General features: G+C 43.8%; 2 protein-coding genes across 4 annotated transcripts in view; one reads left to right on the top strand and one right to left on the bottom strand.

Moving 5' to 3' along the window:
- LOC108371546 (uncharacterized) overlaps positions 1-27,826 on the top strand; it is a 58,536-nt gene that overhangs the window by 11,205 nt on the left and 19,505 nt on the right. The window lies entirely within an intron of this gene.
- LOC108372025 (Ring finger protein 11) overlaps positions 9,111-27,826 on the bottom strand; it is a 76,798-nt gene continuing 58,082 nt past the window's right edge. For all 3 annotated transcript variants that reach the window (XM_017627697.1, XM_017627767.1, XM_017627827.1), the window contains exons 2-3: positions 10,131-10,290; positions 9,111-10,001 (exon numbers count right to left, since the gene is read on the bottom strand). In XM_017627697.1, the coding sequence (XP_017483186.1) occupies positions 9,678-10,001; positions 10,131-10,247 (441 nt within the window). In that variant the 5' untranslated portion in view covers positions 10,248-10,290 and the 3' untranslated portion in view covers positions 9,111-9,677. The remainder of the gene's footprint in view (positions 10,002-10,130; positions 10,291-27,826) is intronic.

Consider the following 27,826-nt stretch of genomic DNA (forward strand, 5'->3'; position numbering starts at 1 on the left):
CGCCGACCTCCGTTTGAGTCCCTGTGGGAGCGAGGTGACCTCTATATCTTCTAGTAGCGTTGAATGCCTGACAGTGTCGAACGCCTTGCGACAGGTCCAACGCTACTAGAATAGTTCTCTCAGAGGGGCGGTTTCGTTTAAGGCCAAGAGTTATCTGAGTGTTTATGGCGTTAAGTGCTGTTGTTTGACTGTGCACTTTACGGAAACCATGCTGATGCTTCGCTGGGGTCAGGTGGTTCGTGAAATACGGGAGCAGCAAGGCCTCTAGTGTATTCGCTACTGGGGAAAGGAGGGTTATCGGACGATAAGACTCTCCTTTGTTGGCTGGTTTCCCCGGTTTGAGCAGTGAGACCACTATCCCCATCTTCCAGATGTCTGGAATGCCGAGAGTGGCCAATGGACAAATTGAGGACCTCCGTTAGGTACGCTACTCCCGTAGGACCCAAATTTTTCAGCATCAGCATGCATATTCCGTCGGATCCAATGACTTTGGATGGCGCTGGTGAAAACAAGGGGCGCACTGGGTTTTTGGCAGTTTGTGCGGCCTTCTGGTCACTCGACGTTTGGCTTAATCCACCGGAGGATGCAAGATGAACTGCCGGCTATAATAGCTCGCGTATCGCTCCGGGTCCGACGAAGCGTGGTCACCAAAGTCTATTTCAACTCTGTCGTCACGCTTCGTCGGGTTGGACAATGACCTCACGGTTGACCAAAGCTTACTCACACCAGAGGCGAAGTTGCAGATGCTCCTCCCATTTCTTCCGCTTATGTACGTTCACAAGTTGACGAATCTCCGAGTTGAGATCCCTAATACGGGGATTTCTGGGATCGGCCTGACGAAGGTTGTCGCGCTCATCGGCTAGGACAGCCGCCTCAGCAGGAAAATTCGGACGGGGCCCGAGATGCATCCTGCTTGGATGAAACGGGCTGCAGCAGTAGTGACAACCCTGCGGAATTTACGCTCACCTACGTGAACGTCGCACAGTGGGGCAAAAATGGTTGCTGTGGACAAATCAATTTTGAGGGCCCAAATATGAACCGATTTCAAGTTTCTTTCTTTTAAATAAGAGATAATTAAATCTCGCGTCGATCTATCCATAGCAATTTTTTAAAAAGGCTCTAGTTTTTTATTTATGTTGAAAAAGGAAAGAAAAAAATTTTACGTTTGAAAATATATTCATAAACATTTTTCCATAGGAAACATTTAATTAAAAAATATTTTTAATTTGCCATCGGGAACAGCTGTACCGATATTTTTGAAATTTTGCAACTCGAGTCTAGACCCTCAAAGGATGATAATAGAAGAAAAATAATTTCGATATATCAAGGGGGCGTGGCACCTCCCATACAAACTAAAGTTTTCACACAACATAACTCTGGAAGTGTTTATCGTAGAGTGCTGCAACTTAGTATAGAGATATATAATATCAACGCCAAACTCATGGAAAAAATGGGAGTTATTGAAAAGGGGGCGTAGAACCTCCCATACAAACTGAATTTCTGACATTAGAATGTGTATGTGGTGTGAGAAATACTGTTTGCGTGGGATATGCCACGCCCCCCTTTTTCAATTACTCCAATTTTTTCCATAAGTTTGGCGTTGGTATTATATATCTTTGTACTAAATTGCAGCACTCGACGATGAATACTTCCAGAGATATGTTGTGTGAAAACTTCAGTTTGTATGGGAGGTGCCAAGCCCTCTCGATATATCGAAAGTGCTTTTCATCATCCTTGGATAGTCTGGAGTCGATGCCCAAAATTTAAAAAATATCGGTGCAGCTGTTCTCGAGTTTTTCGAACAGAAAAAAAACGAAAAAAACAGCTTTTAAAATATATATTAGTATAAATAACAAATGAAATACATTTTTTAATAAAATCTATCCTATGGGAAAATGCTTATGAATAATTTTTTAAATAATTGCAGACATTTGAAATTGATTTCAAGTATTTTAAAGTTTAAGCATTCAAACGTAAATTTTTTTTCTTTCATTTTTGAACATAAATAAATAAAAAACCAGTTTTTTTAAAAAATGGCCAAGGATAGATCGACGCGAAATTTAATTATCTTTTCTAAAAAAAAAGAAACTTGAAATCGGTTCACATTTGGGCTCTCAAAATTAATTTGTCCACAGCAACCTTTTTTGTGCGTCGGTTGGTGTGGGTAGTGCAGCGAAGGCGCTTTCAGTAACATCCGCGAAGCCTTTCAAATCAGCTTTAGAAAAGTTGACATAGTTTCGGTGAACCGCGGAAGCAAAATCGGCTGGTNCAGTTTTTTTAAAAAATGGCCAAGGATAGATCGACGCGAAATTTAATTATCTTTTCTAAAAAAAAAGAAACTTGAAATCGGTTCACATTTGGGCTCTCAAAATTAATTTGTCCACAGCAACCTTTTTTGTGCGTCGGTTGGTGTGGGTAGTGCAGCGAAGGCGCTTTCAGTAACATCCGCGAAGCCTTTCAAATCAGCTTTAGAAAAGTTGACATAGTTTCGGTGAACCGCGGAAGCAAAATCGGCTGGTTTATCAATCGAGATGATTATCGGCAGATGGTCTGATGCTAGGGTCAGCATAGGTTGCCATGATATGCTGTTTATCAGACCAGCGCTGACTATTGTTAGGTCTGGCTTCTGGTTAGGTAAGGCTTCCTCTCCCCACAGAGGCTCAAACGGTGGTCGGCAAATTATCTGAGTGGTCGACACTCGTCGGTAATGTTTAGAGACAAATCGAGCAACCTCAGGAAAATAAAACAGGGGGTTCCACAGGGTGGTGTCCTTTCCCCGCTACTGTTCAACTTTTATATTTCAAAGCTCCTTCAACCACCAGAGGGAGTCTCGATTGTCTCTTACGCCGACGATTGCTCGATCATGGCGACTGGGAATGGAATTGATGACTTGTGTTTGAAAGTAAACGGGTATCTCTCCGAGCTTTCTCGCTTCTTCACTGCAAAGTGCCTAGCCCTCTCCCCTACGAAATCCTCTGCGACCTTGTTCACCACCTGGACGAAGGAATCAGGCTACCGCTGGGAATTCACGTCGATGATACACCAATTCCGACGGTGAATAACCCTAAAATACTCGGAGTAACATTCGACAGTCTGCTCTCCTTCTCAGCGCTTTTGCTACCGCTATTGTCAATAAAGTACAGAGCCGCAACAAGGTCCTCAAGTCGCTAGCCGGCTGTACTTGGGGCAAAGACAAAGAAACGTTGCTGGCAACATACAAGGCAATAGGCCGGCCGGTTTTAAACATCGCAGCACCAGTGTGGTCGCCGGGGACTAGTAGGACGCAGTGGATGAAGCTACAGACAACACAAAACACCGCACTTAGGACAGCGACTGGATGCCTCCTGATGTTGTCAGAACACCACCTTCATGACGAGGCGAAAATGCTCCCAGTCAAGGAGCATAACATAATGCTCTGCAAGCAGTTTCTGGTTGGGAGCCATAGATGTGGCCACCCAAACAGACAGCTGCTTGCAGAGGAGCCCTCGCCTAGGCACGTCAGGAGGCATATTTACGAACTGACGGACGAAGTCCAGAGGTTCATTAAGCGGCCTCTGGACCCGTCAGCATACCGACAGGTCCTGAACGGCATTCACAGCGATTCAGTCTCGAGTTATGTAGACTCCAGACCTGTGAATGCCGTTACAGGCTACTAGAACCACAATAGCCCAACTTCGCTCTGGCTACTGCAGCAGGTTAAACTCATACCTGAGTAGACTAAATGAGTGTCCGGCATGCGGAGAGACCCCTCACGACTCGAAACATCTCTTCGCATGCCCGGAAAACCCGACAACCTTAACGGCTTTGTCCCTGTGGACCGACACAGTGGAGGCTGCACGCTTCTTAGGGCTGCCGTTAGTGGAACTTGACGACAACGACTGAGATATCAACCGATCTGGGCGGGGTTGTTGTAGCCGCTACAACAACAACAACATTGTTAGGCCTGGCAAGCTGCAGCAGCTGCCCATAATCCTGGTGGGTGCGTCGTCGGTTATTGTGCAGAATGTCGAACCGTCAATCTGCTCAGCCTATTGTGTTCCCCTACGAACGTTTGACAGGCGTAAATGCCAAAGATCGTGGTGCGCATTGAAGTCACCAACTACCACACGTTTTTCACCTCTGAGGAGCGCATCTATATCCTGCCGGGCAGCTGGTGGCAGGGGTATATAAACGTTAAATATTTCGAGCTCGACATCGCCTGACCGGATAGCGATTCCCTGACATTCTAGGATGGTATCCCTGCGGTCAATGTCTACTTCGATAAGACGATACAGCACGGTGTGGTGCGTGATGAACACTAGGCCACCAACATTATCTCGCTCGCGATCTCAACGGTGCATGTTGTATCCGGCGCAGTTCAACAGTGTTGAATTGCCGTGCAGCTCCGTCTCTCATGAAGACTGTTATATCCTCGATCTTGCTCTGAAGTCCGTCACAGTTGAATTGTAAAATCTTCGTGTGCCTACGGAGACTTATTGGAATGTGGGGTGCTAGTGATGTGTGTTGCCCGGTCGCCACATGCTATGCTTGCTGATACTGAGGCTGTTGCCCTGTGGTGTTTGTTGTTGTTGTAGCGGCTACAACAACCCCGCATAGATCGGTTGATATCTCAGTCGTTGTCGTCAAGTTCCACTAACGGCAGCCCTAGGAAGCGTGCAGCCTTTATCGGGTCGGTCCACAGGGACAAAGCCGTTAGGGTTGTCGGCTTTTCCGGGCATGCGAAGAGATGTTTCGAGTCATGTGGGGTCCCTCCGCATGCCGGACACTGATTTGGCACATCATCATTCAATCTACCCAGGTATGAGTTTTACCTACTGTAGTAGCCAGAGAGAAGTTGGGCTATTGTTGTTCGTGTTTACCGAGGCAGATGAAGCTCCGTCTCGTCTATGTCCGGTTGTGGTGTGCCTAGAACGGCACTCACAGGTCTAGAGTCTACATAACTCGAGACTGACTCCCTGTGAATGCCGTTCAGGGCCAGTCGGTAAGCTGACGGGTCCAGAAGCTGCTTGACGAACCTCTGGACTTCGTCCGTCATTTCATCTAGATGCCTCCTGACGTGCCTAGGCGAGGGCTCCTCTGCGAGCAGCTGTCTGCTCGGGTGGCCACTTCTGTGGCTCCGGATCAGGAACTGCTTGCAGAGCATTATGTTGTGCACCTTTATAGGGAGCATTTGTGCCTCGTTGTGGAGGTGATGTTCTGGCGACATCAGGAGGCATCCTGTCGCTGTCCTGAGTGCGGTGCTCTGTACAGTCTGTAGCTTCGTCCACTGCGTCCAACTAGTCCCCGGCGACCACACTGGCGCTGCGTAGTTTAAAACCGGCCGGCCTATTGCCAGCAACGTTTCTTTGTCTTTGCCCCAAGTACTGCTGGCTAGCGACTTGAGGACCTTGTTGCGGCTCTGTAATTTATTGACAATAGCGGTTGCGTGCACAGAGGAGAGCAGGCTGTCGAATGTTACTCCGAGTGTTTTGGGGTTATTCGCCATCGGAATTGCTTCACCATCGACGTGAATTCCCAGCGGTAGCCTAATCTCCTTCCTCCAGGTGGTGAACAAGGTCGGAGAGGATTTCGTAGGGGAGAGGGCCTAGACACTTTGCAGTGAAGAACGAGAAAGCTCGGAGAGATACCCGTTTACTTTCAAACACAAGTCATCAATTCCATTCCCAGTCGCCATGATCGAGCAATTGTCGGCGTAAGAGACAATCGAGACTCCCTCTGGTGGGTGAAGGAGCTTTGAAATATAAAAGTTGAACAGTAGCGGGGAAAGGACACCACCCTATGAACCCCCTGTTTTATTTTCCTGAGTTTACCCGATTTGTCTCTAAACATTACCGACGAGTGTCGACCACTCAGATAATTTGCCGACCACCGTTTGAGGGAGAGAGGAAGCCTCTTTATCTTCTAGTAGCGTGGAATCGCTGGCAGTGTCAAACGCCTTTGACAAGTCCAAGGCTGCTAGAATCATTCTCTCACAGGGACGGTTACGGTTAAGGCCAATAGTTATCTGAGTGTTTATGGCGTTAAGAGCTGTTGTTGTACTGCGCACTTTACGGAAACCATGCTGATGCTTCGCTGGGGTCAGGAGGTTCGTGAAATAACAGTTATGCCTCAAGTGTCATCGCTACCGGGGAGAGGAGTGTTATCGGCCGATACGAATCTCCTTTGTTGGCAGGTTTCCCCGGTTTGAGTAGTGGGACCACTCTCCCCACCTTCCAGATGTCTGGGATGATGAGAGTGGCCATTGACAAATTGAGGACCTCCGATAGGTACGCTACTCCCGCAGGACCCAAATTTTTCAGCATCAGCATGCATATTCCGTGGGGACCCATGGCTTTGGAGGCTTTCGCCTTCCCGATGATCACCTGAACTTCACCGCAAGTGAAAGCAAGGGGGCACAAGTTGTTGGCAGTTTGTTCAGCCTTCTGGTCACTCAACGCTTGGCTTTTTCCGCCGGGGGATGCAGTATGAACTGCCGGCTAAAATAGCTCGCGCATCGCTCCGGGTCCGACGAAGCATGATCGCCGAAAGATATTTCGACTCTGTCGTCGTGCTTCGTCGGATTGGATAGTGACCTCACGGTTGACCAAAGCTTACTCACACCAGAGGTGAAGTTGCAGGTCTTCAGATGCTCTTCCCGCTTCTTCCGCTTATGTACGTTCACTAGTTACCATATCTCCGCGTTAAGTTCCCTGATACGGGGATTTCCGGGATCGGCCTGACGAAGGCTATCACGCTCATCGCTTTCACCAAGGTGGACGTCGGTTGGTGTGGGGAGAGCAGCGAAGGTGTTTCCAGCAAATTCCGCGAAGCCTTTCCAATCAGCTTTAGAAAAGTTGATATAGGTCCGGTGTTCCGCGGAAGCAGTCGGTTGGTTTATCGATCGAGATGACTATGGGCAGATGGTCTGATGCTAGTCAGCATAGGTCGCCATGATATGCTGTTTATCAGACCAGCGCTGACTATTGTTATGTCTGGCGAGAGGCAGCAGCTGCCCATAATCCTGGTGGGTGCGTCGTCGTTCATTGTGCAGAATGNGGCTAAAATAGCTCGCGCATCGCTCCGGGTCCGACGAAGCATGATCGCCGAAAGATATTTCGACTCTGTCGTCGTGCTTCGTCGGATTGGATAGTGACCTCACGGTTGACCAAAGCTTACTCACACCAGAGGTGAAGTTGCAGGTCTTCAGATGCTCTTCCCGCTTCTTCCGCTTATGTACGTTCACTAGTTACCATATCTCCGCGTTAAGTTCCCTGATACGGGGATTTCCGGGATCGGCCTGACGAAGGCTATCACGCTCATCGCTTTCACCAAGGTGGACGTCGGTTGGTGTGGGGAGAGCAGCGAAGGTGTTTCCAGCAAATTCCGCGAAGCCTTTCCAATCAGCTTTAGAAAAGTTGATATAGGTCCGGTGTTCCGCGGAAGCAGTCGGTTGGTTTATCGATCGAGATGACTATGGGCAGATGGTCTGATGCTAGTCAGCATAGGTCGCCATGATATGCTGTTTATCAGACCAGCGCTGACTATTGTTATGTCTGGCGAGAGGCAGCAGCTGCCCATAATCCTGGTGGGTGCGTCGTCGTTCATTGTGCAGAATGGCGAATCGTCTATCTGCTCTGCCCTGTGGTGTTAGTGGGCGGCGTCGCAGTTAGGGATTGCGACCGAGCAGCACAATATGGACCCTCAAAGTCCCTCGTCCAATCTCGCGTGGTGCGCACTCCTGAGCATGCCCTAAAGTGACACCAGCCCAGGCAGGTGTTGCACTTGACCGATGTCACATTACGGAATATCCTAGACTTACACACCATGCAGATTGTCGGAGGAACTAGGAGTTGTTGGCGGTGGCGTGTGGGTGGTGGTGCAATTGTATCTGTAGTGTGGTCTGTTGTGTATGTGGTATTGTGTTTTGTATTGTGTTGTGGTGCGGTTGTTTGTGTTGAGTTGCTCAGGCGGACTCTGTTGTGCCGTGGAGACAGCTCCATTGGCGCAGCAAGGGGCCACGTAAGCAGTGGTCCATTGCCTGTGAGTCGTAAGGCCTGAGCAGACTCGGGAGACGGCTCCACCCATTGCACGTGTTGCATCTGACGGAGGTGGAGTTGTGGTGTAATCGTCTCTGGCACACGGAGCAGTATATGTTTCTGATCCAGGGTTTGACTCAATGCCAGCCCTGAGAAGAAGTACGCGAAGAAGATGCCCTATGGACGTACAACTTTTCGAGGGATTTCGCCGACCTAAACGGGGTTAGCTAGCCGAAACAACAGCCCTTAGTCGAGTAAAACCCGCGTCATTCCGGTACTTAGAACCGGCTGTCGTGGGAATGGTGATTGTGTTGTCCTGCGGTTGTATTTGCGTGAGTTGCTCAGGTGGACTCTGGTTTGTCGTTGAGGCAGCTCGACTTGAGCAGCAAGGGGCCACGAATGAGGTGGTCCACTGCCTGTGAGTCGTAAGGCCCGAGCAAACTCGGAGGTGACTCCATCCATGACAGGCGTGGAGTTATGGTGTAGTCGTGTCTGGCACACGCAGCAGGTGTAGTTTCTAGGGTTTGACTCGATTCAAGCCCTGAGCAGAGTATGCGAAGCAGATGTAGCCCTATGGACGTACAACTTTTGAGGGAGACAGCCAGCTGCTACATTATTGAAAAAATGCTTCGAAAATATATACATGAGTATTGTGAACTTTTGACAAAACAACTTATGATCTTAAATTGAAAAAATAATGAACTTTGTATGAATTTTTTAAATGGTATCTATGATGGTTTATAAGTTAAAATATTGTACTCGAATTTACTGCTTTAAAGAAAATATGATCAAACTTGAGAAAGTGTTTTATCAAATGACCACAAGTATAATTACCAACCTTATGCTTGGAATCGTTTAAAGAATTAATTATAATTTCAAATACGAGCGAATTAAGTAAAATTCCGAAAAACTTTCAAGTATCACATTTTTTAATCCAATACATATGCGCTAATCGTACAGTTAATTTCAATTGATGGAAGATAATCTACATAAATTGTCAGCATAAAAGTCGAGTTCCAGCTAAGAAATAATATTGAATATGCTAGGTGCATATTATGAATAGGATATTTTGTAAAAATGCATGAACGTTCTGAGTTTTTATCTCATTTCGTGTTTATTTTTTTCATTTTGCATTCAAACTTTTAAGTTGGGGAGAATGGATAACATTTCCTCATAAAACCTGCAGCTCTTTTCACATCCTATATAGAGTTTTCTTAATTTTAGTTTCATCACAATTTTTTATATACATACAAAATATGGAAGCCTACCGCACATCATTTATAAAATTTCACTATTAAATTCCTTAAATAAAACCATCAATCAAAAAAAAGAAGCTGGCATTTTTTCAGTTTCTACTTAAACGCCAATCATACTGCCAAAAAAGTTCACAATTATATAAAAAAACATACGTTAGTTTTACATACACATGGTTAACATAGTTTTCGTATTTAATCCAAATGTCTAAATAATATTTTAACTAGCTCAAAGATAAAATACCAGCACTTGCCTCAGAATATTTGAGACATCCAAGTTAAGTTTATGTGCATTATAGTATTTATATTCTTTCAATACTATTTTCTCAATATCATAGTATATATAAAATAAGAAAACACATTTCATCTAGACGTAAAATCCTTATCAAACCAATTGACAATGTCGACGTTATGTGGTCTCATAGCTTGTTAGGAGAGCTGCATCTACCGGCTCCATACAACTAGGACAAGTTAGACTGCGCATGAGCCAGTCATCGATACAATGCACATGATAAATATGCATGCATGGCAAATATCGCACCGCTTCCTCAACACAAAAATCAGCCATACAAATTACACATTCTCGTGTTTTTTTCGATCCATCGTATGCACCGATCGGCAGATGCTGAATTAAGCCTATGCGTTTCGCAAGTTTCACTTGTTCTTCCTCGGTTAGATGCGTCGCTGGACGTCTAACCGACGGAGAGGGAAAGAAAACAGGTTGCAGGAGTTCCTAAATGAATAAAATTACAACAAAATTTAATTATTTTCAAACATTCAGAAATTGTATAGCGAAATTAAGCTTTACGCGATTTTTAACAACAACGAACGAAATCATTAAACATAAATTTAAATAACTTACCGAATAAATTGGGAGAGGACCACTTTGATCGGCTGCGAAATCTTGAGTGTTAATACTTTCGCTCCCTCGCAGAAGTGAAATATCGTCCTGACTGTTTATTTTCAAGCAATTACCCATTTTATCGCATTAGTAGATATTCAAGTTTGGCATATATAAAAAGCTGTATATGGAAAAAATTATATTAAAATAGTATGAAAACATAAAAGCTAGCTACGAAAATTGTGAGATTTGATGTTCTGTATCGTTTAATGAAACGAGATCAAAAGATCTTTATATCGCAACAAAATATTCAAAAGAGTACATACATACATAATTATAACCAAAGCGACAAAAATTGCTTAAAACTAAATATGTCGCTTTATGAAATAGGCCCCTGGTCGTTTATTTATTTATTTACCAATTCATTTATTTATTTATTTGTGTAGAGACCAGCATTCGTTATAGTAGCTACAGTGTGAGAGACGATGATGAGTAACGAGCAGTTATTTAAAGCATAAACAGACGGCAGCGTTGATCCGGATCAACTCGGGATGGTTAGTTAGTTGGAGACAGAACGTGAACTTGTAAAGTCGCATTGACATATCAACTAATAAATATACATATATAGTAAAACACTGCATTACAGCATAAATATTATAATATTATTGAACCACTGGGGACGTTGTTGTTGTTGTAGTAGCGGCTACTAAGCCCCGCTACTTCCTACTGTGATACTTCCACAGGGTGTCAGCTGAGTGGGGCATTGGTTGGGCACATCCTCATTGATTCTGCTCAGGTAAGAGTTTAACCTGCTGCAATAGCCAGAGCGAAGTTGGGCTATTGTGGTGCGGGTCTCCCGAGGCAGACAAAGTTCTGTCCCGTCCACGTCCGGTGGTTGTGCGCCTAGAACGGCATTCACAGGTCGGGAGTCTACATAACTCGAGACTGATTCCCTGTGAATGCCGTTCAGGGCCTATCGGTAGGCTGACGGGTCCAGAGGTTGTTTAATGAACCTGAAGGGGGATTTTCGGGTTATTCGCCGTCGGTATTATTACGTTTTCAACGTGAATACCCAGTTGCATTCTGACCTCCTTCATCCTGGTGGTGAATACGATTGCCGAGGATTTCGCAGTCGATAGGGCAAGGCTCCTTGCAGTGAAGAAGCGAGAAAGTTCGGCGAGATAACCGGCGACGCCATGATCGAACAATCGTCAGCATAGGAGACAATATTGACAATATTCCCACGACTGCCGGTTCTACGTACCCGACTAAGGGCTGTTGTCTCGGCGATCTAACCCCGTTTAGGTCGGCGAAGTATCTCAGAAGTTGTACGTCCATAGGGCTACATTCGCTACGTATTCTTCTGCTCAGGGCTGGCATCGAGTCAAACCCAGGGCCAGAAACCAGTCTGCTCAGGATTACGGACACATCGGCAGTGGACCACGTCGTTTGAGGCCCCCTGCTGCTCAAATAGAGCAGCCTCCACGGCTAACCCCAGTCCACCTGAGCAGCTCCACACAAACACCACAGCACAACATAACAACACAATAGACCACACCACAACCACGACAGACCACAGAACACACACAACCGCACCACCACCCACACGCCGCCGCCAACAACTCTTGGTTCCACCTACAATCTGAACGGTATGTCAGACCAGGATATTCCGTAATGTGACATCAGTCAAGTGCAACACCTGCCTTGGCTGGTGCCACTTTAGAGCATGTTCAGGTCTGCGCACCACGCGAGATTGGACGAGGAACTTCGAGGGCCCGTGTTGCGCTGCACGGTCGCAAATCCCAACTGCGACGCCACCCACCACCACCACCACAGGGCGGCAACCACCACAGCAGCGCACATAGCCAATGGCACCAAGGCCACACACATCTCTCACACTCCGCATTACCACACGTCTCCCGAACCACATGAGGCTCCTTCAATTTAACTGTAACGGGCTTCAGAGCAAGATCGAGGAGATAACCGTCTTCCTGGGAAGGCATGGTATATTGATAGCTGCGGTCCAAGAGACGAAGTTGCACAGCAATTCAACTTGTTAAACTGTGCCGGGTACAACGTGCACCGTCGAGATCGCGAGCGAGATAATGGTGGGGGCTTAGGGTTCATCACGTACCACACCGTGCAGTATCGTCTTATCGAAGCAGACATCGACCGCAGGAATACCACCCTAGAATGTCAACCCATTGCTATCCGGTCAGGCGATGCTGAGCTCGAAATATTTAACGTGTACAAACCCCCTGTCACCTGCTGCATCACCCTGATATAGGTGCGCTCCTCAGAGGTGAAAACCGTATGGTAGTAGGTGACTTTAATGCGCACCACGATCTTTGGCACTCAGGCCTGTCAAACGATCATAGGGGAACAGACTTGGCTGAACAGATAGACGATTCGACATTCTGCACAACGAACGACGACGCACCCACCAGGATTATGGGCAGCTGCTGCAGCTCGCCAGACATAACAATAGTCAGCGCTGGTCTGATAAACCGGATATCATGGCGGCCTTTACTGAAAACACCTTCGCTGCTCTCCCCACACCAACCGAGTCCACTAGTGAACGTACATAAGCGGAAGAAGTGGGAAGAGCATCTGAAGACCTGTAACTTCACCTCTGGTGTGAGTAAGCTTTGGTCAACCGTGAGGTCACTGTCTACTGTCTAATCTGACGAAGCACGACGACAGAGTCGAAATTTCTTTCGGCGACCATGCTTCGTCGGACCCGGGGCGATGCGCGAGCTATTTTAGCCGGCAGTCCTCCTCCGGTGGACAAAGACAAGCGTCGAGTGACCAGAAGGCTGAACAAACTGCCAACAACTTGTGCCCCCCTTGCTTTCACTTGGAAGTTCAGGTGGCCATCGGGAAGGCGAAAGCCTCCAAAGCCATGGGTCTCGACGAAATATGCATGCTGATGCTGAAAAATTGGGATCCTGCGGGAGTAGCGTACCTAAGGGAGGTCCTCAATTTGTCAATGGCCGCTCTCATCATCCCAGATATCTCGAAGGTGGTGAGAGTAGTCCCACTGCTCAAACCGGGGAAACCAGCCAACAAAAGAGATTCGTATCGACCGACAACACTGCTTTCCCCGGTAACGAAGACACTTGAGGCCTTGCTGCTCCCGTATTTCACGAACCACCTAACCCCAGCGAAGCATCAGCATGGTTTCCGTAAAGTGCACAGTACAACAACAGTCCTTAACGCAATAAACACTCAGATAACTCGTGGCCTCAACCGTAACCGTCCCTGTGAGGGAACGATTCTAGTAGCGTTGGACTTGTCAAAGGCGTTTGACACTGTCAGCCATTCAACGCTACTAGAAGATATAGAGGCTTCCTCTCTCCCACAGAGGCTCAAACGGTGGTCGGCAAATTATCTGAGTGGTGACACACGTCGGTAATATTAAGAGACAAATCGAGCAAAGTCAGGAAAATAAAACAGGGGGTTCCACAAGGTGGTGTCCCACCAGAGGGAGTCTCGATTGTCTCTTACGCCGACGATTGCTCGATCACGGCGACTGGGAATGGAATTGATGACTTGTGTTCGAAGGTAAACGGGTATCTCTCCGAGCTTTCTCGTTCTTCACTGCAAACTGCCTAGCCCTCACCCATACGAAATCCTCTGCGACCTTGTTCACAACCTGGACGAAGGAGGTCAGGCTACCGCTGGGAATTCATGTCGATGATACACCAATTCCGACGGGATTAACCCCAAAATACTCGGAGTAACATTCGACAGTCTGCTCTCCTTCTCTGCGCACGCAACCGCTATTGTCAATAAAGTACAGAGCCGCAACAAGGTCCTCAAGTTGCTAGCCGGCAGTACTTGGGGCAAAGACAAAGGAACGTTGCTGGCAACATACAAGGCAATAGGCCGGCCGGTTTTAAACTACACAGCACCAGTGGGGTCACCGGGGACTAGCAGGATGCAGTGGATGAAGCTACAGACAACACAAAACACCGCACTTAGGACAGCGACTGGATGCCTCCTGATGTCGCCAGAACACCACCTTCATGACGAGGCGAAAATGCTCCCAGTCAAGGAGCATAACATAATGCTCTACAAGCAGTTTCTGGTTGGGAGCCACAGATGTGGCCACCTCTACGAACTGACGGACGAAGTCCAGAGGTTCATTAAGCAGCCTCTGGACCCGTCAGCATACCGACAGGCCCTGAAAGGCATTCACAGCGAGTCAGTCTCGAGTTATGTAGACTCCAGACTTGTGAATGCCGTTCTAGGCACACAACCACCGGACAGTGACGAGAAGGAGCTTCGTCTGTCTCGGGAGACAAGAACCACAATAGCCCAACTTCGCTCTGGCTACTNAGGCATTCACAGCGAGTCAGTCTCGAGTTATGTAGACTCCAGACTTGTGAATGCCGTTCTAGGCACACAACCACCGGACAGTGACGAGAAGGAGCTTCGTCTGTCTCGGGAGACAAGAACCACAATAGCCCAACTTCGCTCTGGCTACTGCAGCAGGTTAAACTCATACCTGAGTAGGCTAAATGCGGATGTGCCAAATGAGTGTCCGGCATGCGGAGACCCCTTACGACTCGAAACACCTCTTAGCATGCCCGGAAAACCCGGCATGTCCCTATGGACCGACCCAATGGAGGCTGCACGCCTCTTAGGGCTGCCGTTAGTGGAACTTGACGACAACGACTGAGATATCAACCGATCTGGGCGGGGTTGTTGTAGCCGCTACAACAACAACAAGAATATTGACACCCTCTGGTGGTTGAGGAAGCTTTGAAATGTAATAATTAAAAAGTAGTGGGGACAGGACACCACCCTGTGGTACCCCCTGTTTAATTTGACGTGGCTTGCTGGTTTTGTCTCCGAAAATTACTGACGAGTGTCGACCACTCAAGTAATTCGCCGACCACCGTTTGAGTGCCTGTGAGAGTGAGGAGGCCTCTATATCTTCTAGTAGCGTTGAATGACTGACAGTGTCGAACGCCTTGCGACAGGTCCAACGCTACTAGAATAATTCTCTCACAGGGGCGGTTTCGGTTTAGGCCACGAGTTATCTGAGTGCTTATGGCGTTAAGTGCTGTTGTTTTACTGTGCACTTTACGGAAACCATGCTGATGCTTCGCAGGGATCAGGTGGTTCGTGAAATACGGGAGCAGCAAGGCCTCTAGTGTATTCGCTACTGGGGAAAGGAGGGTTATCGGACGATAAGACTCTCCTTTGTTGGCTGGTTTCCCCGGTTTGAGCAGTGAGACCACTATCCCCATCTTCCAGATGTCTGGAATGCCGAGAGTGGCCAATGGACAAATTGAGGACCTCCGTTAGGTACGCTACTCCCGCAGGACCGAAATTTTTCAGCATCAGCATGCATATTCTGTCGGGACCCATGGCTTTGGAGGCTTTCGCCTTCCCGATGGCCACCTGAACTTCACAGCAAGTGAAAACAAGAGGCGCACTGGGTTTTGGCATTTTGTGCTGACATCTGGTCACTCCACGTTTGGCTTTATCCACCGGAGGATGCAGAATAAACTGCCGTCTAAAATAGCTCGCGCATCGCTCCGAGTCCGTCATCAAAGTATATTCTCTCTGTCGTAACGCTTCGTCGGGTTAGACAACGACCTCACGGTTGACGAAGTTGCAGGTCTTCAAATGCTCTTCCCATTTCTTCCGATTATGTACGTTCACAAGTTGCCGAATCTCCGAATTGAGATCCCTTGAGCCCTTGGTCGGGTAAAACCCGAGTCATTCCGGTACGTAGAACCGGCTGTCGTGGGAATGACCACTGGGGGTCAAGTAAACTGCTGAGTTACAGTGGCGACGATAATGGGATCAAAAAACACCGAAAATTTATCTCATGGGTGGGAAAAAAAATTTTTGCAAGCCACAAGTAGGGAGCACAAATATGGCGGCGCTTGCAGCCATCTTTGTTTTCGCTGTTCTTCGGTGTAACTCGTAAATTAGAAAATTGCTCGTTTCTGTGCTGAGTAACGAGTACATGTTTCATTCCAGATGTGCGATAGTGTGACACATTGGATTGTGTTATTAGTACAGGGTGTACGTAAACGGGTACACGGGCAGTTGGAAAATCCTTTAAATCAAAGTACGTACAAAGGAAGCGCATTTGATTGTGCCATAGAGCAGATAGTGGTGACATTAAAATTTTGCCGGAAAAACAATATATGTATATACACTGCCGGAACAAAGTATTCGCTCAGCAAATTTTTCACAATATATGCAACAATTTTCATTCTAATATTTTTCCGCTAATTTTGTATAAAAATGGGGTTCATTCTACAACAAAAAATATAAAAATATAATTCCTAAACTTTGTGCAAAAGTCGCGAAGTTTCAGCAAATTTTCATGAAAACTTTCAACTTTTTAATCAAATTTTTTAGAATTTTTTTGAGTATGCAGATTTGTAGCCCAATCAATTTTATTTTTGATTTTTTTTGTTGATTTTTGGCAATTTTTTTCGAAAATACTTTATGTGGAAAAAATGCAAAATCCCTTAAACAAAAAAAATTCTCAAAAATCAACGCGATTTTTGACTAACTCCGAACTTGCATTTTTTTTACTAGAATTTAATGGGCTTCAAAACTGCACACTCGAAAAAATTCTAAAAAATCTGATTGAAAAGTTGAAAGTTTTGGTGGAAATTTGCTGAATTTGTGCACAGTTTTGCACAGTTTAGGAATTATATTTTTATGTTTTTAGTTGTTGAATGAACCATATTTTTATACAAAATTGGCGCAAAAATATTAGAATAAAAATTGTTGGATATATTGCGAAAAATTTGCTGTGCCTATACTTTGTTCCCGCAGTGTATATAGAGCAAGCGGATTTGATTGTGCATATAAGTAAATAAAATACAAAAGTTTGTATTTAGTTCTTTCTTAAAATTTATTAACAATTTTCACAAATCTTAAAAGTTAAGTTTACAGTTTGAAATATTTTTCAGAATGAATGAAAAATATGAAGTTATTGATTTTACTGAAATGATAATAAAAGCTGTTTAGATAACAAGAAATTCATCATAACTCAAGAAAGTAGAAATAGGACATAGTATCTTACTCCTCCCACCTAAAAAAAAAAAAAAAANTTTAACTGTAACGGGCTTCAGAGCAAGATCGAGGAGATAACCGTCTTCCTGGGAAGGCATGGTATATTGATAGCTGCGGTCCAAGAGACGAAGTTGCACAGCAATTCAACTTGTTAAACTGTGCCGGGTACAACGTGCACCGTCGAGATCGCGAGCGAGATAATGGTGGGGGCTTAGGGTTCATCACGTACCACACCGTGCAGTATCGTCTTATCGAAGCAGACATCGACCGCAGGAATACCACCCTAGAATGTCAACCCATTGCTATCCGGTCAGGCGATGCTGAGCTCGAAATATTTAACGTGTACAAACCCCCTGTCACCTGCTGCATCACCCTGATATAGGTGCGCTCCTCAGAGGTGAAAACCGTATGGTAGTAGGTGACTTTAATGCGCACCACGATCTTTGGCACTCAGGCCTGTCAAACGATCATAGGGGAACAGACTTGGCTGAACAGATAGACGATTCGACATTCTGCACAACGAACGACGACGCACCCACCAGGATTATGGGCAGCTGCTGCAGCTCGCCAGACATAACAATAGTCAGCGCTGGTCTGATAAACCGGATATCATGGCGGCCTTTACTGAAAACACCTTCGCTGCTCTCCCCACACCAACCGAGTCCACTAGTGAACGTACATAAGCGGAAGAAGTGGGAAGAGCATCTGAAGACCTGTAACTTCACCTCTGGTGTGAGTAAGCTTTGGTCAACCGTGAGGTCACTGTCTACTGTCTAATCTGACGAAGCACGACGACAGAGTCGAAATTTCTTTCGGCGACCATGCTTCGTCGGACCCGGGGCGATGCGCGAGCTATTTTAGCCGGCAGTCCTCCTCCGGTGGACAAAGACAAGCGTCGAGTGACCAGAAGGCTGAACAAACTGCCAACAACTTGTGCCCCCCTTGCTTTCACTTGGAAGTTCAGGTGGCCATCGGGAAGGCGAAAGCCTCCAAAGCCATGGGTCTCGACGAAATATGCATGCTGATGCTGAAAAATTGGGATCCTGCGGGAGTAGCGTACCTAAGGGAGGTCCTCAATTTGTCAATGGCCGCTCTCATCATCCCAGATATCTCGAAGGTGGTGAGAGTAGTCCCACTGCTCAAACCGGGGAAACCAGCCAACAAAAGAGATTCGTATCGACCGACAACACTGCTTTCCCCGGTAACGAAGACACTTGAGGCCTTGCTGCTCCCGTATTTCACGAACCACCTAACCCCAGCGAAGCATCAGCATGGTTTCCGTAAAGTGCACAGTACAACAACAGTCCTTAACGCAATAAACACTCAGATAACTCGTGGCCTCAACCGTAACCGTCCCTGTGAGGGAACGATTCTAGTAGCGTTGGACTTGTCAAAGGCGTTTGACACTGTCAGCCATTCAACGCTACTAGAAGATATAGAGGCTTCCTCTCTCCCACAGAGGCTCAAACGGTGGTCGGCAAATTATCTGAGTGGTGACACACGTCGGTAATATTAAGAGACAAATCGAGCAAAGTCAGGAAAATAAAACAGGGGGTTCCACAAGGTGGTGTCCCACCAGAGGGAGTCTCGATTGTCTCTTACGCCGACGATTGCTCGATCACGGCGACTGGGAATGGAATTGATGACTTGTGTTCGAAGGTAAACGGGTATCTCTCCGAGCTTTCTCGTTCTTCACTGCAAACTGCCTAGCCCTCACCCATACGAAATCCTCTGCGACCTTGTTCACAACCTGGACGAAGGAGGTCAGGCTACCGCTGGGAATTCATGTCGATGATACACCAATTCCGACGGGATTAACCCCAAAATACTCGGAGTAACATTCGACAGTCTGCTCTCCTTCTCTGCGCACGCAACCGCTATTGTCAATAAAGTACAGAGCCGCAACAAGGTCCTCAAGTTGCTAGCCGGCAGTACTTGGGGCAAAGACAAAGGAACGTTGCTGGCAACATACAAGGCAATAGGCCGGCCGGTTTTAAACTACACAGCACCAGTGGGGTCACCGGGGACTAGCAGGATGCAGTGGATGAAGCTACAGACAACACAAAACACCGCACTTAGGACAGCGACTGGATGCCTCCTGATGTCGCCAGAACACCACCTTCATGACGAGGCGAAAATGCTCCCAGTCAAGGAGCATAACATAATGCTCTACAAGCAGTTTCTGGTTGGGAGCCACAGATGTGGCCACCTCTACGAACTGACGGACGAAGTCCAGAGGTTCATTAAGCAGCCTCTGGACCCGTCAGCATACCGACAGGCCCTGAAAGGCATTCACAGCGAGTCAGTCTCGAGTTATGTAGACTCCAGACTTGTGAATGCCGTTCTAGGCACACAACCACCGGACAGTGACGAGAAGGAGCTTCGTCTGTCTCGGGAGACAAGAACCACAATAGCCCAACTTCGCTCTGGCTACTGCAGCAGGTTAAACTCATACCTGAGTAGGCTAAATGCGGATGTGCCAAATGAGTGTCCGGCATGCGGAGACCCCTTACGACTCGAAACACCTCTTAGCATGCCCGGAAAACCCGGCATGTCCCTATGGACCGACCCAATGGAGGCTGCACGCCTCTTAGGGCTGCCGTTAGTGGAACTTGACGACAACGACTGAGATATCAACCGATCTGGGCGGGGTTGTTGTAGCCGCTACAACAACAACAAGAATATTGACACCCTCTGGTGGTTGAGGAAGCTTTGAAATGTAATAATTAAAAAGTAGTGGGGACAGGACACCACCCTGTGGTACCCCCTGTTTAATTTGACGTGGCTTGCTGGTTTTGTCTCCGAAAATTACTGACGAGTGTCGACCACTCAAGTAATTCGCCGACCACCGTTTGAGTGCCTGTGAGAGTGAGGAGGCCTCTATATCTTCTAGTAGCGTTGAATGACTGACAGTGTCGAACGCCTTGCGACAGGTCCAACGCTACTAGAATAATTCTCTCACAGGGGCGGTTTCGGTTTAGGCCACGAGTTATCTGAGTGCTTATGGCGTTAAGTGCTGTTGTTTTACTGTGCACTTTACGGAAACCATGCTGATGCTTCGCAGGGATCAGGTGGTTCGTGAAATACGGGAGCAGCAAGGCCTCTAGTGTATTCGCTACTGGGGAAAGGAGGGTTATCGGACGATAAGACTCTCCTTTGTTGGCTGGTTTCCCCGGTTTGAGCAGTGAGACCACTATCCCCATCTTCCAGATGTCTGGAATGCCGAGAGTGGCCAATGGACAAATTGAGGACCTCCGTTAGGTACGCTACTCCCGCAGGACCGAAATTTTTCAGCATCAGCATGCATATTCTGTCGGGACCCATGGCTTTGGAGGCTTTCGCCTTCCCGATGGCCACCTGAACTTCACAGCAAGTGAAAACAAGAGGCGCACTGGGTTTTGGCATTTTGTGCTGACATCTGGTCACTCCACGTTTGGCTTTATCCACCGGAGGATGCAGAATAAACTGCCGTCTAAAATAGCTCGCGCATCGCTCCGAGTCCGTCATCAAAGTATATTCTCTCTGTCGTAACGCTTCGTCGGGTTAGACAACGACCTCACGGTTGACGAAGTTGCAGGTCTTCAAATGCTCTTCCCATTTCTTCCGATTATGTACGTTCACAAGTTGCCGAATCTCCGAATTGAGATCCCTTGAGCCCTTGGTCGGGTAAAACCCGAGTCATTCCGGTACGTAGAACCGGCTGTCGTGGGAATGACCACTGGGGGTCAAGTAAACTGCTGAGTTACAGTGGCGACGATAATGGGATCAAAAAACACCGAAAATTTATCTCATGGGTGGGAAAAAAAATTTTTGCAAGCCACAAGTAGGGAGCACAAATATGGCGGCGCTTGCAGCCATCTTTGTTTTCGCTGTTCTTCGGTGTAACTCGTAAATTAGAAAATTGCTCGTTTCTGTGCTGAGTAACGAGTACATGTTTCATTCCAGATGTGCGATAGTGTGACACATTGGATTGTGTTATTAGTACAGGGTGTACGTAAACGGGTACACGGGCAGTTGGAAAATCCTTTAAATCAAAGTACGTACAAAGGAAGCGCATTTGATTGTGCCATAGAGCAGATAGTGGTGACATTAAAATTTTGCCGGAAAAACAATATATGTATATACACTGCCGGAACAAAGTATTCGCTCAGCAAATTTTTCACAATATATGCAACAATTTTCATTCTAATATTTTTCCGCTAATTTTGTATAAAAATGTGGTTCATTCTACAACAAAAAATATAAAAATATAATTCCTAAACTTTGTGCAAAAGTCGCGAAGTTTCAGCAAATTTTCATGAAAACTTTCAACTTTTTAATCAAATTTTTTAGAATTTTTTTGAGTATGCAGATTTGTAGCCCAATCAATTTTATTTTTGATTTTTTTTGTTGATTTTTGGCAATTTTTTTCGAAAATACTTTATGTGGAAAAAATGCAAAATCCCTTAAACAAAAAAAATTCTCAAAAATCAACGCGATTTTTGACTAACTCCGAACTTGCATTTTTTTTACTAGAATTTAATGGGCTTCAAAACTGCACACTCGAAAAAATTCTAAAAAATCTGATTGAAAAGTTGAAAGTTTTGGTGGAAATTTGCTGAATTTGTGCACAGTTTTGCACAGTTTAGGAATTATATTTTTATGTTTTTAGTTGTTGAATGAACCATATTTTTATACAAAATTGGCGCAAAAATATTAGAATAAAAATTGTTGGATATATTGCGAAAAATTTGCTGTGCCTATACTTTGTTCCCGCAGTGTATATAGAGCAAGCGGATTTGATTGTGCATATAAGTAAATAAAATACAAAAGTTTGTATTTAGTTCTTTCTTAAAATTTATTAACAATTTTCACAAATCTTAAAAGTTAAGTTTACAGTTTGAAATATTTTTCAGAATGAATGAAAAATATGAAGTTATTGATTTTACTGAAATGATAATAAAAGCTGTTTAGATAACAAGAAATTCATCATAACTCAAGAAAGTAGAAATAGGACATAGTATCTTACTCCTCCCACCTAAAAAAAAAAAAAAAAACAATGTCCTCATTGTGAACAACATATACATAACTATCAAATAACTTAACTCAGTATCTGAAAATCTAACTCTTTTTTATAACAATATTCGATAAAAAAAACTCGAAAAATACAGCGACTAAAGTATTTAGCAGATTTATTAAAATAGGAGAAACACAAAAAAAACCAATTAGATGAGAGATAACAATTGAATTAATTACATTTTCTTCCTTTTAAATTGGCCTTTATATTTTCGAACCTTCCTAGTTTTATATTTTACCAGATGATGTTCCCTATCATCCTCCGTTTGCACTACCTTTACTCTCTTAAAAGGATTAGACATTTTCTCTAACCTTTTCCTTGAATTCTCTGCTTTAACAAAATTTAAATCAATGGGTTTGTCTTGTCTGGTTTTGTTCAAATAATTTATTCTTTGTTCCTTAACAACTTGAGTAGCTCTTTCTCTGTAGCAGAATAATTAAGCATATGCTCATTTAATGGTCGACTTGCGAAGCAATTAGGATGACTTTGTTGGCTTAGAACTGCTCCTAATGCCATAGTGGAAGCATCAGTAGAGTGAATAACTTATCAAAATTAGGAAACGCCAAAATCGGTCCTTTGGTTATTAATAATTTTATGGTATCTACTTAATGTAATCTTTATCCAAACTATTAATTTTGTTCCCTTGTTTTAAACAGTTTGTTAAGGGTTTAGTTATCTTAGCAAAATCCTTTATACATTTTCTATAAAATCCAGCCAAACCTAAAAACTGTTTTATTTGCATCTCTGTCTGTGTTACTGGATAGTTCACTATAGATTCAATTTTATTCGGATTAGGTTTGATTCCCTCTGGCGTAACAACATGGCCCAAGAATTCTGTTTCTCTTTTCATAAATTCACATTTATCTATCTGGATTTTTAAGTTAGCATTAGCTAACTTTGCAAAAACTCTGTTGAGCGATTCAACATGTTCCTGAAGCGAAGTACTAAAAACTATTATATCATCCATATATACCATGCAATCTTTTCCTATAAGATCTATAAGATAAGATAAAATTGTATTCATCAACCGCTGGAATGTTGCAGGTGCATTTTTCAATCCAAACGGCATTCTTAAAAATTCGTAATCACCGTTTTGTGTTGAAAAAGCAGTTTTCCTGCTATCAGTAGGGTCCATTTCGAATACATGCATTTGCCAATTTTATCTAAAATTTCATCTAATTAGGAATTGGGTATCTATCATCTACAGCGATGTTATTCAATTTTCGGTAATCTACAACTCTCCATTTTTGTTTACCTGAACCATCTAACTTTTTAGGTACCACCCAAATCGGTGCTCAATAAGGAGAATCGCTATGACAAATAATATTTTGGTCTAACATATCCTTTATTTGCCGATTTACCTCTTCCCTATGAATTTCAGGATATTTATATGATTTTGCGTAGATTGGATCTTCATGAACTGTTCTAATTCTATGTATAATTCTACTAGTTAAAGACAACTTTTCCCCTTCCTTGTAAAATAAACCATTATATTGTCCAATTAATTTTGTTATTTGTTTTAATTCTTCCTTATTCAAATGATCGATCCTAAAATCGTTTTCTTGTATATTATTTGTAAGGCCTTTGTCTGATGTTTGATGCAAATTAGTGCATCCTTTCTTTTCACAATCAAAAAATTTATGAACATGACCATTCAAGACTATAAGCTTTTCCTTAACATCAAGTTTTGCATCAAGAAGATTTAAAATATCCTAACCTAGTAATCCATTATAAATTTTTGAAAATACATGAATGTAAAATTTTAAGGTATTTTTCTGATTATCATAATACACTTCTTGTATTTTATTTAATGTTATTTTCCCAGCAGCAGTTTTCAAAATAATTGGATTAACATTAATGACTTAACTGTCAAAAGTATTAAGCCTAATCAAACTAACAGACGCACCTGTATCAACTAAGAATTTAAGATAAATATTTCCAAATTTTAAAACTACTGTGGGTAAATCTCCGAGGTCCTTAAATGAAAATTTGATGGGTCTTGCTCCATAGGCTCGGGCATACCAAATCGTCTGATTCTATCTATATTCGAATTTTGTCTATTAGTGTTATGTGTATTGAATTATTGATTTAGCTTTGGATTAGAAAAATTATTATAATTAGCGGGTGGCAATTGATAACTATTGTTGTTTGGATACATATTTTGGTAATAATCACTCTTGCCAACAAGTGCTACTTTGGACTGAGTAGGCAATTCAGGAGTAAAGTCCTCTCTCGACGTACGAAAACCGCGCTCTATAAGTCACTCATCATGCCCGTGCTGGTATATGGCGCAGAAGCATGGACAATGACAACATCCGATGAGGCGGCTCTTGGAGTGTTTGAGAGAAAGATTTTGCGGAAGATTTACGGGCCTTTACGCGTTGGCGACGGCGAGTACCGCAGACGATGGAACGATGAGCTGTATGAGCTTTACAACGACATAGACATAGTGCAGCGAATTAAAATACAGCGGCTCCGCTGGCTTGGTCATGTCGTTCGAATGGACACCGAAGCTCCAGCTCTGAAAGTATTCAACTCGGAACCCGCTGGTGGTAGCAGAGGAAGAGGGAGGCCCCCACTGCGATGGAAAGATCAGGTGGAGAAGGACTTGGCTTCACTTGGCGTTTCCAATTGGCGTCAGTTGGCACAGAGGAGAAACGACTGGCGTGCTTTGCTGAACTCGGCCAAAATCGCTTAGGCGGTTACAGCGCCAAAAAAGAAGAGAAGAAGTAATTGGGTGGAAATGCAAATTGAGTGGAGGTATTTTGACCATACTTAGGTTTATTACTGTTACTATTATGAAATGAAGATGAATTCATTGGACTAAAAGGTTGTGCAAATGGAAAATTGTTAGGTTGGAAAATAGTATTTATTGGATTTTTATTTATTTTAGGGAAAAAAGTATTTTATTTTTAGATAATCGATTTCATTATCAAAGACATTATTTTCTCTAAGAACTTCCATTGCCCTTTTAAAATCACTAACTAAATTAGCATTAATTAGTGCTGTAAGTTGAATAGGTAACTCTCTTTTTAATATTTTTAAACTAGTTCTGTTAAGCTCTTCATTTAGAAATAATTTTGTCGCTTCATTTTCACTACCTAACTTTATACAATCCTTGATCCTGCAAACTTGTACATTTATTTCCTCACACAATAACTTAATACTATTCTTAGACCTTATATTGTTTTTTTTTCTAATATGAGCGTTGAAACAGGAGTATGCTCACCAAACTCTTCGATCAAAAGATCACGCAGCGATGTCCAATCATTTGGTTGCTCTCGCCTTACTACATTTGCGGCAGGTCTTTTTAGCGTAGTAAATATTAAATTTAAAAAAAATCGCTGGTCTTCAGGGGAGAGTTCTAGATATTTCGTCGATACTGCACACAAACAGGGCAAGGTAATTAGCATTACGATCAAAAGGCGCTATTAACTTAATATTTTTCAAAGCAAATTCTCTTCGTCCTCTAGATTCAGTCATGCTAAAATTATCCTGAAGACTAACTGACCGGAAAGTAGTATTTAAAACTTCCAACTGCTCCTCAATATTCATTCAGGAACTAAAACGTCAGGCAATATTCATGCTTGAAATCTTTGAATTGCGGACTAGGAAGTTTAAGTTTCCTTTGTAGGTTCTCAAGGATCTTTTGCGCAGATCCTACCGACTGCGCCAATAAAATACAAAAGTTTGTATTTGGTTCTTTCTTAAAATTGATTAACACTTTTCACAAATCGTAAAAGTTAAGTTTACAGTTTGAAATATTTTTCAGAATGAATGAAAAAATATGAAGTTATTGATTTTATTGAAATGATCATAAAAGCTGATTAGATAACAAGAAATTCATCATAACTCAAGAAAGTAGAAATAGGACATAGTATCTTACTAGTATTATATATAAATGTGTATAAATACACATAAGGAGTGTTCGCTGTGCAACTGCCAGTAAGAATTAGCCAGTAACAAAATTCAGAGAATAAGGTACCTTACTCTCCCAAAGAGAGAAACTTAGTAAGTTTTGCGCGAACAGGAATTAGCAAACATTTGCAAGTTTCACTGCCAGCTGGCGTCCACGGTTGCATTTCGAGCATAATAATTTTTTTAAATTATTTCAGGTAGAAACCAAAACAGGACCTATACGTATATTTCTTCTTATTCTGACTTTCTTCAACATACCCTTCAATTTCTTTGTGAAAGTCACTGTCGGATTTCCTATATCGACAGTGGTGTCGAATGCGTTCCGATTACGAATACAGCTTTTTCAGCCGCGTACCTTTCAAATGTTTGGAATTAATTAAATTAATTGAATAAACGAATATTTACCTACTTCTTTCATTAGTAAATCGCAACAAGATTGTTAATTTTTAAATTTAACGAACTTGTTGATTCAAATTAGTGTTGATAAAAATGCAACCGTGTGCCACAATCCTGCTTCTAAATTCTTACTAGCAAAAATTTTCCCAGCACGAATTTGCAACTTCCCCCCCAAATGAACCCCCTTATTCTAGAACCCGAAACGAAAAATCCACATGCCGCAACCCTTGCGGAAACATGTGCAGCATTGCCAGCTATCAGTTGTTTTTCGAAGATAACTGAATGAAGGAAAACAAATTGGAAAGAAATTACAAAACACTCATCATGTGCTTGTTTATTGTAAAATTGGTTAATTTTACATATTTCGAGGAAAATTATGGATTCTGATGTATTTGCAATTATAGCAGCGGAGTAAGCGGGCGCTATGGCAATGGATTCACAAAGGTATGCGGAGCTGTCGTACATAGTAACCATGGGCGCATCTATGTCAGCTTCTGGTTGAATTGTTGAACCACAAGCCTCCTATGCCGGAAGCTCTGGTTCTCAATCCAGTTAATGCAATAACAGCTTCTTCCAAGCCATTGAAAACATGCACTTTGTTAGGTCCACCACCTGCTGCGCCTGCTTCTGCCTTCGGTCGCGCTTAGGGATTATAACCCTTACTAAGTACAATTCTCCTTTCTGTGTTGCGGGGAGGAGGGGCTTCCGCATGTCAACGGTATATAACATTTCTTGTGCATATCACTCCGGCTACACCGTCCACAGTATTTTTGAGCAGAACCCACGTCGAAATTTGCAAAAAAGTGCATAGTGCAAACCGAATTTATTAATAAGCTAGTGGTAGGAAATTTGAAACATTTATCTTAAATACTTTGATTACACGTGTATGTTAAAGTTTTTGGATTCGGGTTATGCGTTTGGACACAACAAACGAAAATCGTTGTACATTAACTAAACCGGACCCAAGCTTCTAGATAAGGGGCCACAAATATTCTTTTTTGCTCGTTTATATAAAGCAGTGGATAAAAATATACGTATATGCGAAAGGCAAATTTATCTGTTTAAATGAACACCACCAATATTTCTTGCAAACACACATCGATTGACATCTTTTATTTCGCCTCCGATACATAATTGTTTTCGTACAAAATTACGCAAAAAAGCTTACTCGTTCGTTTTTAGGCATGCCATTGTTACGAATTTCGAAAATTCGAAAATACGATTCGGATTGCAGCATACTATTTCTACGATTCGTAGCAAAATCCGAATACGAAAGAGTTGCAGAATAGGGGTG

Source organism: Rhagoletis zephyria, unplaced genomic scaffold (assembly GCF_001687245.7).
Source record: "Rhagoletis zephyria isolate East Lansing unplaced genomic scaffold, Rhagoletis_zephyria_1.1 Rzeph_scaffold_00004, whole genome shotgun sequence".
Taxonomy (NCBI): domain Eukaryota; kingdom Metazoa; phylum Arthropoda; class Insecta; order Diptera; family Tephritidae; genus Rhagoletis; species Rhagoletis zephyria.